The sequence below is a fragment of the Colletotrichum lupini genome, chromosome 3 (genome assembly GCF_023278565.1).
Source record: "Colletotrichum lupini chromosome 3, complete sequence".
NCBI lineage: Eukaryota > Fungi > Ascomycota > Sordariomycetes > Glomerellales > Glomerellaceae > Colletotrichum > Colletotrichum lupini.
This window is the reverse complement of record NC_064676.1, coordinates 7290426-7308327: the sequence shown is the minus strand read 5'-3', so window position 1 is coordinate 7308327 and position 17902 is coordinate 7290426. Positions and strand designations below refer to the sequence as shown.

At 46.6% G+C, this 17902-nt stretch overlaps 3 protein-coding genes across 3 annotated transcripts; 2 read left to right on the top strand and 1 right to left on the bottom strand.

Annotated features, from left to right (window-relative positions):
• Window positions 1–3550: 3550 nt before the first annotated feature.
• CLUP02_06925 (glucose sorbosone dehydrogenase) lies at window positions 3551–5541 on the top strand (the record flags this gene model as incomplete). Its single annotated transcript, XM_049285922.1, has 4 exons — window positions 3551–3617; window positions 3989–4308; window positions 4370–5105; window positions 5165–5541. The coding sequence occupies 4 exons, from the start codon at window positions 3551–3553 to the stop codon at window positions 5539–5541; spliced, it is 1500 nt and encodes a 499-aa protein (XP_049143065.1).
• Window positions 5542–6407: 866 nt separating this feature from the next.
• Window positions 6408–6839, top strand: CLUP02_06924 (uncharacterized protein; the record flags this gene model as incomplete). Its single annotated transcript, XM_049285921.1, has 1 exon — window positions 6408–6839. The coding sequence occupies one exon, from the start codon at window positions 6408–6410 to the stop codon at window positions 6837–6839; it is 432 nt and encodes a 143-aa protein (XP_049143064.1).
• An 8463-nt stretch (window positions 6840–15302) lies between these two features.
• On the bottom strand, window positions 15303–17248 carry CLUP02_06923 (YDG/SRA domain-containing protein; the record flags this gene model as incomplete). Its single annotated transcript, XM_049285920.1, has 6 exons — window positions 15303–15539; window positions 15605–15859; window positions 16062–16270; window positions 16399–16783; window positions 16915–16962; window positions 17195–17248. 6 exons carry the CDS (start codon window positions 17246–17248, stop codon window positions 15303–15305), a joined length of 1188 nt encoding a protein of 395 aa, XP_049143063.1.
• Window positions 17249–17902: the final 654 nt, after the last annotated feature.

The following is a 17902-nucleotide window of genomic DNA, read 5'->3' as shown; positions in this document are numbered from 1 at the left end:
GTCCACCTTTGTTCGCTCCAATATGATGAGAGGTCTCAAGTTGCAGGAGAGGGAAGGATATCTCGAGGGAAACTAGGTCGCAATGAGCTGCGTCTCTAAGAACAACAGATCGACATGGATCGTAAGAGAAAGCAGAGATCGGCTGGTGATGGACCACTTCGTCCCGGTCCTCTACAGCTCAGCGTGCCGTACCTTGCTGGGTATCAAATATTAAGCGGCACGGCTGAGCAAGGCGAATCCACAAGGAAAGAAAGGGCAGAAAATAAGGACCCAGAAGAAGCGGATGTTTGCCGGCTTGGGGTCTCGCAACGCGTCATACGAACATGGAATGGAGGGGCATTGGGCGTTGGTAGCAAAGCAGCGGTAGCAGTAGCGGATGCAGGCGGCAGTAAGTAAGCACGCAAATGTATCCGTATTCGTTCGCGATTCTCGAGTTCGAGCCGAGTCCCCAAAGTCCAGGGCTGGTTGCGCCAGTTGAGCTAGCGTAGCGCACCACTTTGTGTGTGCGTGTGTGTGTTGGGTGGCTGGAGAGTAGAGCAGATGGCGCTAGGAAACTTGAAGGCTTCAATGGAAGAGGAAGACTCGGACCAGTCAAGTTAGCGACGAGTGGAAAGAAGAGAAGGGGGTGAAATCCAAGGTGGAATGGCCTTTCTTCTTGTGCTCCGCATGTCCCGCTCCCTCAAGCCTAAAGGCCATTTTGGCGAGGGGACCAGCAGTCCAGCGCTGGATCATGGGCAATACGGCACCCAATGAGGAGGATGCTGGGCGTGAGGAACGCATGCTTGGCAAGAGACAATCGCGGGCATGGCACGGCAGCGTGGCAACCAGTTGATCATGGGCGGAGAACGCCAAGGAGGTTGGTGATAGGGTGAAGGGCGCAGACAGATGGGCACCGTGGTCTTGGAAGATGGAGCTTGGACGGAGTCGACCATCAGTTCAGCACGTTGTTGTCTCGGCAAGCTCCAGAATCAATGGTTCGAACCCGGAACGCCCCTGTCGAGCAAGTGTTGGCGTGCTCTGGGCGCATGTCTCACGGCGTGCCATGGATTTGCGTGTTTGGTAAATAACATAAAGGCACTCACTTTATCTGTATGCCATGCCGCCATTCACGGTGCCGGAGTGCCGTAGTGTCCTCTGTTGAGTTTGCCGGTCTGTCTTGACATTTGAGTATCACAAACTTACGGTGTGGTGACTAGCATCTCTAAAGACTTCAGAAGATCGAACGCCGTCTCATCTGTTCTCCTCTTGAAGGATCCCAAACTTGACGTTTGACAGGCGAAACTGGAGACAGCTCTGTTTTAGCTCAGGTAAAGCAGACGAACACCACTTGCAACGCCTGTACTGCACAGTAGTGTAGGTAGGGCCGGTGTCTCTTCCGTTTCGCGTTCAGAGGGAAGTTCAGAGGGAGGAGGGGATTTGATGGCTGGGCTGAACTTTCTGAAGCGACAGCTGCTAGAGCCAAGGCAAGGTGGACTTGGGATTCTCGTCGAGAAGAGGGGCGATACGACTCGGGGAAGACAGGGAACAGCCTCGATACGGGCCATGGGATGGGCGATGAGCCTATTACCGGCACCATCAGAGAGTGATTAGTGCGGGGTTGGAAGCAACTTTGCAAGCCCTGCCCTGCAGCCACCACTCAGCAGCAAAGTCTGATGGCCGCCAAGCGGTTTCTTTGCGTGACAGGAGGGCGGTGGTGCTGATTTATCTGTGCCGTTGCCGTAGAATGGCCTCTATCGCCATTCTCGGGATGCGAGATATGGACTCAGCCTCGTATTCCACTTTTTACAGAGTGACGAGGCATGTTCGCGGTCTGCGGGCTATGAGGTGCAAAAACTTCATGTCCGCGACCATAGGTTGTCTAACTGGACAAGAGAAATCAAATGAGAATATCGGCTGGGCACATTCTCAGCGTCTTCGAAAGTCGACCATGATTGCAGTGCATGGTGTAACACGGGAGTGGTCTAGCTCAGACGCTTTAACGCTCTTGGCTTTGATTTGCTTGTGTCAAGACTCAGAAGATGGAGTGTAAGAAATATTTGTCCGAAGTGGTGGGATGGCAGGATGGTGGATGGTTGCGATTGCGAAGCGTGAGCTCACACAGAGAGGTGGTTGGTCAATGGGCGTCAGGGCAAAGCAAAGGGACGAGTTCAGACACTACCAAGGCCTTGGCTCTTCTCGTACTTTTGCCAAGACTCATTCATGGTTAACAGAGCCGATATGCCGTGTGGTAAGTGTAACGATATGTGATGATCGATCTGTACTCCGTAGAGGACGAGGCCCCGACAGATGCGCCGAGGAGAGGGCCGGAGAGTGGACTCGCCCTACGGAAATGGGGACTCTATGGGAGCGGAGGATTTCTTGCTTGCATTGCGGCCTTTCTTTTTGTTGATTATTAACAACATCGTGACTTCGGTCTATTCCCGTTGGCGAGAATCCAAAAGCAAGCACAACCCGTATCTGTGGGCGCTACCAGAGTCCAGCCAAGACGCCGTTCAGGAACCAACATGTGCCATCCCAGATACGCCATACTAGCAGCGGTGAAGCTCAAGCTGGTGGTGCTAGCCTGAAGCTGAATCCGTCACCTTGAGAGACATGTGGACGCACATTCTCTCTTCACGCTCGTGACGCTGTATTGCCCGATCGTGTCAAACTCGGTGAAGACATATCAGCGACAGACATACAGATAATGACTTGGGCTTTGCAACTCCATGCTTGTGTTCCGTAAGTGCCTCTCAACATCATGGTGAAGTCTCGAGTCGCAACATCTCGACGACGATCCTTGGCCACCACCACATGGGTTGCCCCTCATCGCCAGAATCACCACACCCGCGATCCGCCTAGACCCAGCTCCAAGCAGACGGAAATCCGACGACCTGCCTCCTTCGGCCACCGTCGGGTCGTGGATCCCGCTCCTGTGCCCACTGAACAGACGCAGCTAAGGTTGTCTTGCATGCTTATTCCCCCACATCAAACGTGAGCCGTCCGATAGCATGGCGCGACGCTGCGACGCTACGAAGAGAATGTGCGCCTTTCGAACAACTTTTTTTTTCGCGCCTTACTGAATCCGCCACACCAATCCAGATCTTGTTAGACAGACCTGTGTCGCTGGGTGGGAAGCGATGCCTCGACGCCGGATTCGGACCTTGTCTCTCATGATGTTAGATACTCAAGGAAGACTTCTCATTCCGCTTCAGTCCATGTATTGTCTTCAAGCAAGGTCCAATGCTCAGGGCAACAACTATGAACATTCCTGACTGCATGCCACAACACCAAAGCATCTTGAGGCCTGAGTAGTGAGCCCGTAGCCAGAGACCCAATGCTTCACCCTCGCGATACCCTCATTAACTGCCGTCTGCATCACTCAGCAGCAATGCCATGCAGAGTGGCTGGCCGCAAAAGCAACGCCGGCGCGTTGGCTCAATGCGAGGGACCCAACACGGCCAGACACACACATGTGAGGCGTCGTTCCATCCGTCCACCGTCATCGCAGTCATGCCATCCCTCTCAGGCTTTCTGATCCCCTCATCCAACGAAGACCCTAAGAGCTCCCATGGGTCGACTTACCCACCCATTCCGCCGCCCAGTCGCCGTACCGTCCACCGATTGCGCTAGAGCAGGTGAGCAGCTCCCAAAGAGGCACAGAGGATCGCCCGCTCGCGTACATGTCAACCACTCGCGAGCCGCCGCACAAGGAGGCGATGGAGGGGGGATGATGGAGGGGCATCTTATCCCGAACCAGAGAGCTTTGTCTCTCTCGTTTTTTAAGTGGAGTTTTGGACAGCCACCCTGAAAGTCGACAGATGCCTCGCTACCCGTCTCGCGGGACATGTTCCAATCTGCTCCGAAGCTATTTTGTGGCTAACTGATCTCTTCACCTTGCCACTGAGCTTCCCCTCACCTTGAATATATCAGGGGCATTTTATTTATGTACGCTCGACAGTTCTTAAAGGTGACAGCGTTGTAGCCTCTCGCGATTGCTTGAATCCAGATTTGCTCCTTTACCCCACCCCAGCCAAAATGAAGGGATTGACAACTGCCGCGCTCGCGGTAGCAGCCGCCACCACGGCGCTCGCGCAACAATGCGCCGATATCATTACCCCCAGCTACAATGCTCCTCAGGTCGCCGCTGGCTGGCAAGCACAGCTCGTCGCCAATGGCTTCAAGAAGCCTCGCACAATTCACGTTGACAGCGAGGGTGCTCTGCTCGTCCTGGACGCCGCTGTTGGTGTTCACCGCGTCACATTCAAGGACAATGGCGGTACATGTCTGACGTTGACCGAGAGCAAGCTACTTGTGAACAACACAAAAGTGAGGCTTCACTTCCTTGAATCCCCGGAGGTGGTAATAGTGCTAACATGTCATCCTCCAGCTCACACACGGCATGGCTTTCTCAGAAGATGGCAAGACCCTGTACGCTTCCTCCGTCTCCCAAGTCCTCGCCTGGGCCTACGACGCAAAGGCTGGCACCGTCAACGCCGAACCCGCCGTCGTCATTGACAACATGGCCAACAACGACCAGACCACGCGCACACTGGTCATGTCCAAGGCCTCGAGCAACTGGCTCGTCGTGTCCCGCGGCGTCGACGAGAACTTTGACATTGATGCCCTCGATGCCACCAGCGGCCACGCTCAAGTCAAGGCCTTTGACCTGAGCAAGTCCGGCAACAACCCCTTCGACTTCAATACGGACGGCAAGCTTCTTGGCTGGGGTATTCGCAATGCCGTCGCCGTTGCTGAGGACCCGGCTACGGGTAACGTCTGGGCGATGGACAACTCCATTGATGATATCACGCGCAACGGCGTCGACATTCACGCCAACAACCCCGGTGAGGAGCTCAACCTGCTCGGTACTATTGCGAACGAGACCGACGCCAGCAACTACGGTTACCCGCGGTGCTTTGCAGTCTGGGATACTAGCATCCCGCTCAACAGCTCTCTCAACGTCGGCGACCAGTTCTCCATGGAGCAGAACTCGACCATGAACGATACCCGCTGCCACAACGACTACGTCGCTCCCCGCCTGACCTTCCAGTCTCACTCATCCCCCGTCTTCCTCAAGTTCAACAACGACGGGTCAAAGGCATTCATGTCGTTCCGCGGCAGCTGTGAGTCCCCCCCCCCCCCCTTGGTCACAAGTCCATCAGAAAGCTAACAAAGCGCGCAGTCAACCGCCCTAACCCCGTCGGCTACGCCCTCACCGCAGTCGACTTCTCCAACGGCGAGCCCGTCGCCAAGAGCGACTCGACCGACGCTCTCAAGAACATCATGTACAACAAGGATCTCAGCACCTGCCCCGACCAGTGCTTCCGCCCCGTCGGTCTCGCCTGGGACTCCAAGAACCGCTTGTTCATGACCTCCGATTCAACGGGCGAGATCTACATCCTGCAGCAGACCGACGCTACGCCGACGTCGACGACTCCTGGCACCATTGTCACTGGTACCGCGACCTCGACGGCCAAGCCTGATGCTGCAAGTGGCTTTGCGCCTTCCCTTGGTCTTGGATTTGCTGCGCTGTTGGCGGCGACGTTCTTCTCTTTCTAGACTGATGCAGAGATGAAAATGGCGATTGGGAAGTGAAGTTCTTTGAAACTACGATGAAAGGTGGACTACATCCACCAAAGTTTGAATGATTCCCGGCGAGGCGGTGTCACGATACATGAATATACCTAGCAGATTTCGATTGATGAAGACGTGCAAAACACACCCAGAATGAGTCCAGCCTGCGTCTATGGCTTCTGATAGGTTTTCCTCGCCAAGGCCTTTCTCACAAATGCACTGACTTGCGGACTTGATCATTGAGAAAGGCGTTTTGTCCGTTCTCTATGAGTACGCTCTGTAGTCTTGAGCTAATCCCCCCTATCGTCCTCTCCACCATGAATTCCTTCTGTTTCTTTCGAGCTATGCAGTCCAACTCCTCTGCTCTCGGACACCGTGTTCGAAACGTTGAGTAGTAGGCTCGCCGACCATGAGAGAGCGCCTCGGCTCAGATATTGCTTGATGTCCAAACCTCCAAACCTCAGACGACTCTTTGAACACTCCCTTTCGCTTCCTTCATCCCCTCACTCCCGTACTTGCTGCTCTTCGGTCTCTTCCCAAATCCACATCGATACCCCCACCTCCGTAACCCCTTCCCTTTGACCCTTCACCATCATCCATATCCATGCCCTCAAACCTGTGTCTCCCATTGTTCGAGCACTCCCCACGTCCATGTCGATACCCTCACCCCCGCAACTTCAATTTGGGAATGTCATCAGGGTTGCGGCGGCCCTCAGCCTAGCCGATAACCACCAGACTCCAAGCGATGACGAAGACTTCAAGTATTCCGAGGATGATGTCGATGGTGAGATTGACGGCTTGTAGTGAAATAACCATCGACATCATCCTGGGACAGGCTCCTCCTATTGAGAATGTTTTCGAACATCAGCTCAAAAGATGATGCTTGCCTGACTCCAGCAGAAGACTATTCCGTCCCATATCCTCCTTTCTACGTGAGTGATCGTGGCACGCTTCTTGGAATCCTCTTGGCTGGGTCATATGTCTTAGCGCGTTTCTTGTTTGAAGAAGTGAGAAATCGACGCCATGTTTGTTGCATCGGACTGGGTGCAAACGACAGGGTTGTAGAGCATGTTCTTGCAATCGTGATTTCCGGGATAGCCCTTGCAACGGTATACGTTGCGGTACTTGGACCGGCTTTGTCTGCGCTGGTAGTACTTGAACTTGCAGCGGCGGTGGTCCTTCCTGCTGCCTGTCTGCGCCCGAGTTCTTCCTTGGAGGTCCTCGTCGTCAAATCTGCCAATCGTCGACGAGACACTTGCAGATTTCCCAAATCGCTCCCTTGATGCCCTCGGGTGTGCCTTGGACCTCAACGATGCGCTCAGTTGACTAGGGCAACATCTCCTTCTGTGCGAGATGATCGCACAGAGGAGCAGGAGACCATGAAGATGCCCAATCTTCAAAACCTCGCGAGAGGTGTCCGGCGCCCCCCTTCATTCGAGCAATTTTTCGAACAAATTTTCGAACAACTTTCCGAGCAATGTTTCGGAGTCGAATTCATCAGGCCTCCCAGACGGCACCCTTGATGCCCTCGGGAGTGCCCTAAACACTCCTAAAGGATCAAGAGTCCACCGGGAGGATCCTGATGTGCTTAATCTTGAGACCTGACGAGAAGCGTTCTAGCGCTCTCTTCTATTCGAGCAGTCATTTCGAGCATAACTCTCCCACACTGCACCCTTGATGCCCTCGGGGGCTCCTTTCCCCTCCCCAGTGCATAGACGAGTATATAGAGGGGCCATCTCCTTCTGAGCGACTATGCGAACGCCCGACACTGTCAGGCCTCGCCGGTCAGGCTTCGTTGGTTAAGGGATAGCTTAGGGGGGTATAAAGAGGGGGACCAAGTAACAAAGGAGCAGCTCAGGTATATATAGAGCGCTAGTAATATACCTCGAGGGAAGGGCAGATTTTAGTAATTCCTCTTTTAGACCCTAATAGTAGTTAGCCTCTATAAGCTTCTTTCTTATATCGTATACTTATTAATAGTTTAAAATCTCTATTTACGAAGGGGACTAGGCCGGAAGCTTAAAATACTAGTAAGAACGAGACGTAGCGAGAGAGCGTAGTCGGCGCTATAATAATAAGAAGAAGACGACTCTTTTCTATCGGACCCCCTAGAGTCGCCTCCCCCCTAATAAACGATATAAGAACGAAGCGCGGTAGAACTATTAACGTAGTAGTAATATAAAAAGACTATATTACTAGGAGTATTAACGAATTTTAAATAAAATAGCGAACTTCTTACCCTTACTTACTAATACCTAAACCGAACGATAAGCGATAGGCTAATAGAACTATAGGAATAAGAACAATAATTAAAAAAAGAAATCCTTATTATAACGTACGAAGAGCGCTTATATAAAAAACGAGTAGATTTAAAATATTTATAAAGCTCTTCGGATAGCCTAGCCCCTGCGCTAAGGGCTACGGTCTTAGTTATAGCGGCCTTAAATATTAACTTCGATATAAACGGAAATATAAACCCCCGGACTAAGGATAGTTCGATAAGTAAAGCCGTACTTAAAGCGCCGCTCGAGCGATAATAAAGCGACGAGTTCGTACTACCTAAGCCCCTATTTACTAACTCCCTCCCGACTTAAGTAAGCGCCGTAAGTAGAACGTTTATATTTAGACCGCTATCCCTCCTTAACCTATTATACGCTAATAAATCGGTATAGGATTTATAGAGCTTCTTTTTTAATTATTATTATCGCTTCGACCTATAGGCTTAATAGATAAAAATAGACCGCGATAAAGTAGTATATATAGTTAGCTACCTAAGCGGCGGTATAAAAACCTCTTAAATATATTATATCTTTAACTACCGAAGAACCCCCGGTTTTATAATAGACTAGGTTATATAAGAGGAACTAAAGACCTTTTTATAAAATAACCTATCTAATCCCGCTAGCTAAGGAATAGTAGCGAGTATACGACTAGATAGCGCCTCGCAAGGCTAAAAAGAGAAAGTCGACGAGTTTATTAGCCACATTAATAAGCTCGAGATAGAATTAGAATATATCCCGATAAAGAAATAGAGGATCTCTATACTAATAAGTAAGCTACGGCCCGAACTATGCCTCATAATAGTATCGTAAATAGAACTTTTATAGACTTACTTATAGCTAGTATCGCTAGTAAGACGTATTAAATAATCCTCGTTATTAATAAGGAGCCTACGAACGTCCCCTAGGTAATATTCTAATTTAAACTCGAACGAGCTAGTAGGAAGATACCGGGGTGCTAATAAGTCGAATACGTAAAGAACACGCTATAACTTACTTAGTAAGGATATTACGTATTATAATTATAAAGAGACTGGCTATATTATAAGGGATTACCCGCAACTACGGGAGTAATATTAGTAGTACTATAACTATAGTAAAACCGGGTACTTTACTAATAGTTACCTAAGCGTTATATACCGTAGATATAATTAAAAGGGGTATAAGGCCGCTAGTTATTAATTAGACTTCGCCCTAGCTAAGTAGCGCGGACTAGTAACGAGCTCGAATACTATCTTAATAAGAAAAGTAGTTAGTAATTAATAAGGGCGGCGCTTAGACGTCCCGACCTATATACGCCTAAACTACGTATAGGAGAAGCTAAGCGCCCTTATCGATTCGGGAGTAAAAGGGAACGTAGTTAGTATCGGGCTACTTAATAGCTTTAATACTAATTTACGAATTTACCTATCGCCGTAACTAGTAAACGTCGAGGGTAAATAGATAGAAACGTTAAGAAGCTACTACCTACGGCTTCGAATTACTAATAACGACTACGTAATAGAGATATAGCTATATCGCTTCGTAATAGCCGATATTATAGTACCTACGCTTATCCTCGGTTTCCCTTAGCTAGAGGATATCGACTTACTAATTAGTTAGAAATAAAAAAAGTAGCGGTATTTAATTTACGAACGATATATCCGCTTAGACACCCTAAAGAAGGGGCTACTAAACGACTTAGTTTTAGTAATACTCGCGCATATTATAATTAACCTAGCTATAAATAGCGACGTAGTACTAGCGAGCGTAGCCGAGGACTAGAAGCTACGTTACTAAGATTTTAATAACTTATTCTTAAAAAAGAAGGCTATTTCGCTACTAAATAGAGCACCGCACGACTACTATATTAAGCTAAATAACGCAGCGCCTATTTCCTAGGGACCTATTTACTTACTATCGAACTATAAGCTCGAGATCCTACGTAACTATTTAATAAAAATAGAGGCTAGGGGCTAGATACGCCCCTCTATAAGCCTAATAAGAGTACCTATCCTCTTTATACCTAAAAAAAGAGGAGAGTTACGACTTTACGTTAACTATAGAGCGATTAATAAGATTATATAAAAAGATAGAACGCTGCTATTACTAATTAGAGAGATACTAAATAGACTATTTAATACCTCTATTTTTACGAAGCTAGACTTTAAGAACGCGTATTACTATATACGTATAGCTAAGGGCGATAAGTAAAAAACGGCTTTTCGCACTAAATACGAGTAGTTTAAGTACTTAGTTATACCTTTCGGGCTAACTAACGCGCCCGCGACTTTCTAGGCGCATATTAATAACGTTCTAAGCGGCCTAGTTAATACCGTCTATATCGTATACTTAGATAATATCTTAATATATAGTAACGACTATATAGTATATAAAGAGCACGTACGTAGCGTACTATAAAAATTACGGTAATAGAACCTATATCTAAACGGCGGTAAATACGAGTTCTATATATTACGTATAGGATTCTTAGGGTATATTATATCTAACGAAGGTATAAAAATAGAACCCGCGCGCACCGAAGCTATAGCGAATTAGCTACTTCTAAGGAGCGTTAAAAATATATAAACGTTCTTTAGATTTACGGGGTTCTATTACAGATTTATTAATAACTATATTAAGATAACGGCACCTCTAATAGACTTACTAAGGAAGGCAAAACCGGGATAATTAGAGCTACTAATACTAGCCGTAGAGTCGTTTAAAAAGCTATTAGTAATATTTACTAACGCGCTAATGTTACGATATTTCGACCCTACCCTACCTATACGGTTATAAATAAACGCTTCGGCTCGAGCTATTAGCTTAGTAATTACGTAATTATTTAAGGGTAATTAGTACCTAATTACTTATAAGTTAAGGAAATTAACGGATATAGAGAGCTATTATAGTATAAGAGACGCGGAGTTACTAGCTATTATAAACGCGCTAAGGAACTAGTAATACTACCTCGCTTATAGCTGAGATTAGGTCGTAGTATTTATAGATTATTTTAACTTATAGTTCTTAGATATAAAAAAGAGACTAAATAGGAGATAGCTACGCTAGCTAAACGAACTCGTAGTGTTTAATATCGAGATTAGGTTTAAGCCGGGTATAAAAAACCTAGCGGATAGATTATTACGAAGACCTAATTACGGCGAAGGTAGTAACGATAGTAAAGCAGAGGAGCTACTATCGAAAATAAGAGAAGACCTTTATAAAGCTAAAAATATATAAAAGCCCCTTAGAGTCGTAATAATAAGGTATACGAGGACGAGCCGCGGGAGTAGCTCCTAAGTAAAAGGGATAATAAGTATTTTAGAAGCGGAACTAGTAGTAGTACGGAGAAGTAAGCGAAGGAGGTTAGGAGCTCTAGCTCGAGGGAACTCCGAGGAGTACCTCGAGAGGTATAACGGGGCTACGAGCCTAGGGCGTTAGAGTTATAATATAGTACTTAGAGAGCTACTTAAGCCTGCTATTAGAACTATAAATTGCGAGCTACTTATTTTATAAGACTTTAATATAATAAGAGTACTTAAAATAGTATTTAGCGAGGAGGGGTTATTAATAATAAGTCGACTACGGGCCGCTTAATAAAAAGACGCTTTTATAAAAAATAGGTAGTAGATTAAGAGGAACTAACGGCCTTACTTAGTTAAGAAGAAGTAACGATAGAGCTAGGTATATAACTCTAAAAGGCTATTATATTATAGTAGCCGCGCCTACGTACTACTATATAAGGGGCTAAGGAGGGAGGTTATTAAAGTATATTACGATACGCCCATAGCGGGATATTATAGTATAAAGCGGATAATAGCGTTACTAAAACGCTATTATTACTAAGATAGAGTGAGTAAGGATATAAAAAGTTATATTAATACTTATATAGTATACTAGCGGACGAAGCCTCGTTATTATAAGCCGTATAGCTTATTACGCCCCCTACCTACCCCGGTTAGGCTATAATAGGAGATATCGCTAGATTTTATTATAGGCTTACCCGTATTAACTACGCTAATCGGGAGGCGCCCCTATGACGCGGTACTCGTCGTAATAAACCGATTTACGAAGTATAGCGTCTATATTACTATAAGGACGACCCTTATAGCCTAGGGATTCGTAGACCTCCTATTCGTAAAGATCTTTACTAAGTTTAGAATACCTAAAAGGATTATCTCTAATAGGGGGTCGTTATTTATAAGTAAGTTTTAGACTTATTTTTACTACTTTTTAGTAATAAAGAGGCGTTTTAGTACTACGTTCTACCCGTAAACGGATAGTTAGATAGAACGGTAGAACTAATACTTAGAGTAGTACTTTTATTATTTCTATACTTAGGACTAATCGGATTAGGCATAGCGTCTTTACTTAGCTAAGTTTATATATAATAACGCCTAGTATTTAGTAATCCGTAAAGCGCCTACTAAGGCCCTACTCGGGTTCCTATTTACGTACCCTATGTCGATCTTAATAGGGACTCGAGACGGTATATAGAATATCTTAGCTAAGGAGCGTACGGCCCGACTATAAGCTAACTAAGAAGCTCTACGACCCTTTATATAAAAAGCACGCGAGATATATAAATAATAAGCTAATAAAGCTAGGATAGATATGTTATATAAAGTGGGCAACTAGGTACTATTATTAGGAAAGAATATTAGGAGGTAGCGTCTTAGCTAGAAGTTAGCTAATAAGTATCTAGGCCTATTCGAAGTTAAATTAATAATTAGAACGGCGGGGGTCGCTTATTAACTAGAAATATTAACGTAGTATAAAATATACGATATATTTTATATATCCTTACTCAAGCCGTATTAATACCGCAAAGAAGCCCCTCGGAAGCCCTTACTTATTGGGGATATAAATAGGGAGCTACTTTACGAAGTAGAAGATATTATATAATATAGAGGGCCGAAGAGGAGGCGATAATACCTAATCCGGTAGAAGGGATATAGTAATAACGAAAATACGTAAGAGCTAGCTAGGTATATTAAAGACGTAGCGTTAATTAGTATATATAAAGAACGAGTTTTAATTAAGTAGCGCGCCCTAGCTCTTAAGGAGCTTAATAACGTAGCGAACTAGCTACTAATAATAAAAAAAAGGGGCTATATAGTTATAATTAAGTAGCGCAAACGTACTAATTACTAACCGTTCTTTTAATCCTTATAACGCGTAGAAGGACTGCCCTTATTTATAAAAGGACCGCCCTTATATATAAAAGGGCCGCCCTAGCTATTATCCTAGGGGTCGTTACGGAAGAAATAATCTCCTGATTATTAGCGAATTTATAAATAATTAGCTACGAATACGGAGCGTAGGCGGGGCGACTATATACTAGTTAGAATGTTATTAGAGCGGCGTACTTTATTACGGATAGTACGAAATAGTACGATTATAGCGTCGTTATAGGACGAAGACGTAGTATAAGAGGAGCTCGTAGCTATTTTATTATCGTCGCTATTAATAACGGGGGTCGAGCGGGCCTTTTTACTAGCGCGCTTAAGCGCCCTCTGCGTATTACTAGTAGCGATTTAGTAAGTTTACTAAAACTATAGAATAATATTAGCGACCTAAGTAGTAGCGATAATAGAGCGATAACGGAGTAATAAACCTCTAAATTATAGACGTTATTATTAAAGGTAAGTGCAGTACTTTAAAAGGTTCGTATTATAAATTCTACGGACTTAGGGACCTAAGATATTATTAGTATAATATTTAGGAGAAGCGACGGAGTAGCGATAGCGCTAAGCACTTATTATATTTTTATAAGAATAGTTCTGCGCGGTATACTTAATATAACGCACGCTAGATCCTAAAAAAGTATTAGATAAAAGAGCGAACTAGGGGCTATAAATTACTAACCTAGTTAATTATAATACTTAGCTTTCGGATCGAGCGCTTTATATATAACGTAAGCGGGGTAGGGGAGCGGGCGTACCTAGCCGACCCCGATCTTTTTAGCGTTCGCTTTTTTCTTTTTCTTAATAAGAGTCTATAACGGTTAGTATAAGTAGTATATAAGTAGCGATATATATACGAAGTTAGGGCGAGTAAAAGGGATATTAGGCTTTTTAAGCGGACTACTACTGCGGCTGCTACTAGGCGTACCTATAGCACTAACGACCGTTTTATTATTAATAATAGCGACGCTACGATTAGGGGCTATAGTTATATTAAAACGAGTTAATAGCGACTACGGAACGACTTTAAAAGAGACTTACTTAGGCACGGGGAGTATACGAAAATAGGGATCTAAGAGATATTCGTTAGCCGTAATATTTATATAACGAGGGAGTAGCGTAGATACTAATAAAAATAAGAGACTATATATAAAAAGGATAACTACGGATAAAAAAAAGAGAAAAGGAATTCGGAATTATAGTAGCTTAGAAGGGGGTTAATATTAGTAAATAAAAGTAGGGTAACGACTACCTAGGTATTAGCAGTTATAAGGACGGCCTATAGGTAGGAGTAACCCGGGTATAGAATTATAGGGCTATTATCCGGAGTAAGGGGTCTATACTCGGGCTAACGGGCGCTACTTATACCTACCCTCGTACTATATATTTAAGGACTTCCTAGGTAAGGGATTAACGTAGCGTATACGAACCGTAAGCGGGTTTTAGGACGAAGCCTAGGGGAGGGAGCACCCTATTAGGCCTCGCTAGTTAGGCTTCGTTAGTTAAGGGATAGCTTAGGGGGGTATAAAAAGGGGGACTAAGTAATAAAGGAGCAGCTTAGGTATATATAGAGCGCTAGTAGTATACCTCGAGGGAAGGGCAGATTTTAGTAATTCCTCTTTTAGACCCTAATAGCAGTTGGCCTCTGTGAGCTTCTTCCCTGTGTCGTATACCTATTGATAGACATAATCTGGGATGCTCCCCCAGTAGCAAATGGAGGCTTCCAATACTCCTATTTAACTTATTCGAGTAGTGACGCCGCTAACATTCGAAAGTCGAAGAAAAATAAAGCGTCCAGCGCCGTGAAATGCCGCCCGCCTGCGGGGGTTGTTGAAAGCAAAGTTGAAAATTGCCTTGAAGCAGGCTTTCGAACAAGCTTTCGAGCAGGGTTGTGGAACCAGGGAATTCTGCAGGACCCCAAACGCCCCCTAAACATCGCCTTCCGGAAAACGCGGGGGGTAGTTGCAGCCAGCATTGCCCCGAGGGTTGGTTTTGATGTCGCTGATTCGAAATAACCGCGAGCGGTAATAGGCCCGGGGTGGGCTTGCTGAGCGTGGTGGGCGATCATTGTGATAGTGTCAGTGACTTGGGCGTGTGCGAGAAATGTCCTTATCGTCAGCCGTGAGACCGTAGTTGTTCATGATCTCTTTCATGTTCGCCGTGTCTTGTCCAGGAGCGTGGCAGTAAGACGCGTTGCTAGTGGACTGCTGCTGCTGTGCTTGACAGCGTAAAATATCCACATGGCAGTGTGGCCAGTGGCGGGCCCATAGACGAGAGGAGGAGCAGCGTTTGTAACTCCGTCTTAAAAATCAAGGTCATTGCTGTTGTTGTTGGCCTGTTCAATTTCTGGGAGGGCTGTCGGGCCCAAGCCTTGGTCGGCCGGACCGTTTGGGGGCATCCCCTCGAAACTCGTGTGGAAGTTGATACTCTGCTCGGCGCCCGTGAAAGCAAATGAGCTAGGGTCCCTAAGGTGAGCGTCAAGATCATCGAGGTCAGGGAGATCTTGAAGATAACCACCGACAACCTGGTCGTTGCTGTTCTGCAAATCGTCGGGCGTTCATGTTGCTGTCAGGAGTGTCGGCATCAGAAGCGTTGTTGTCGAACTGATGCTGCTGTCAAGCATTCGAGCAAAATAAATTTCCGCATTCGAGCACTGATTGAAGCGTGGGTGGATGGTGTTCTCGACGTCGAGTCGTTCGAGAAGAGAAGGTAAGCTGAAATATCCCTGACGGGCGAAGTGAAGACGCGATGTTGTTTTCCGGATCGTCCCTCGGGCGGAAACCTCTTGATGATCTCCAACTTTCTCTTGATGGCGTATCTTGAGCCAAAAGTCTCGCCCGGAAGCTGGGCTAGGTATAGCTATTCGAACAATGGAAGAGCGCGCATCTTGATTGTTCTGGTATTCGAGCAAGCCAGGACCGGCCCTCTTAGAGGAAGTACATGAGAATAGCCCGTCTGGGGGAAGTTGCCGGTGTAGCTGGTGGAAATACCCTCAGAATGGTTTTCTGAGGGCTCGAGAACGCCAGTTCCTGTTCAACTTTGGAACAGGATTCCGAGTCACCCCCTCAGAGTTCTTGGAGCATATTCGAACAAGTCTAATATTCTTCTCTGTGGGCTTGAATAGGGCTGCGTTGCCTCGAACGGGCGGTCCGCCATCGGCGGGAGTGTTGCTCGATGTGTTGTCAAGTGAATTGCTTCCGCAGTAAATAATGCCGTCACCTCGGTCGACGTCGATGTCGCTGTACTTGTCTGCCATGATGATTGAAGGCGCTGGGCCATGATTAATGCCATCGACTCCCGGAAGGGAACGTCAACTTCGGTTAGGGGGTCTTTTGGGCAGAATCTCGAATTGCCCATTGAGGTTTCTTGAAGCATTTTCGAACAAGTCTCTGCATTACCCCGAACGGGCGGTCCGTCATCGGCGGGAGTGTTACTCGAGGTGTTATCAAGTGAATTGCTTCCGCAGTAGACGATATCGTCACCTCGGTCGACGTCGATATCGCTGTACTTATCTGCCATAATGATGGAAATGGCAGGCCCCGATTCGCCATTCGGCCCTCTCATGTACGAGATTCCCGCGTTGGACTCGCCGTGTCCGCTGTACCACATCGCAGACAGCTGACTGAGGTTTTTTGGCGGACACGGAGACTCCAACGCCGGTATGAGGGACCGTGATGCACGCGGGGTGGTCGTGGTCTCCCACGTCACCCCAAATGCGAGGCCAGGGTAGCAAGCCCCGACCTCGTTGATGCCACGTCGGTTGTTCGATGGCTTCAGGCATGCCTGGGACGCTAAGAAGTGCCGAAAGGCTGCTCAGAGCTGGAGCCGCTGGTGGAAACGTAGACTTATTCGAGCAGTTGGTTTCAACTTGGCATCTTCTGGCTGAAAACAAGCTGTGTCTTGAGAAGACAAACCAATAGAGAGAGCAGAGGCTCTATTGTCTCCATGCTCTTTTGAGAGGTCTGGCAAAGACTATTGTTAGCAAACATTCATGACACCAATAAGAGGAATGATCAGAGAGAGACTGGACAGCCAGCTCGTTCTCAGACAAGTAATGTTCTACTTGAATGTGTAGTTAACGTACCTGATTTTGAACAAACACATTCCAACCCTTTCTTATGGGCCATGATTCGAGCAAGCCTTTGGAGACTGCAATTTCGCAAGAGCGATTGTAACCTCAATGGCAGCGCATACCTTGGTAGTGGTCAGGCGACATGTCGAGATGGCGATGTCCGTCGGAAGTTGCATTCAGACGGGACTGAGATAATCCTAGAGATGCGACGATACGTCCGAAGATGCGACGAAGGCATCGTCGTATCTCTCGTCGTATCTCTTCAGACGGTGAACGTCATCCGATTTTGGTATCTAGAACACGATGAGTTAGCCAAGAATTCCAGTAAGAATGTGAAGTCGTAGAGTAGGGCTAGAATGGTGTGCATTTGAGAGCTGGGATTCATGCTAGAGCAGAAAATGTAAATACCTTTGTAGTGTGACTGGTGGACTTAAGCATGTGAACCTTGGGTCACTGAGGCAAAGAGCGATGAGTAAAGAGACTTGTTGAATAGGTATTTCGAAAGCATTGAAGCATGAATTGGACGAAAAGCGATGAGCAAGAGAAGCGACGAACTGCGAAGAGACGAATTGCGAAGAGACGAAGTGTGAAGAGACGAAGTATGAACATACGAAGTGTGAACAGACGAAGTCCGACGGGACGAAGTATGAAGCGATGAAGTATGAAGCGACGAAGTGCGAAGGGAGGAAATATGAAGGGAGGAAGTGTGGAAAAAAGAAGTATGAAGCGACGAATGTGAAAAGCTGAAGTGCGACGGGACGAGGTGTGTAGAGGGAAAGTATGAAAGGACTGAGTGTGAAAGGACGAAGAGAGAAAGACGAAGTGTGAAG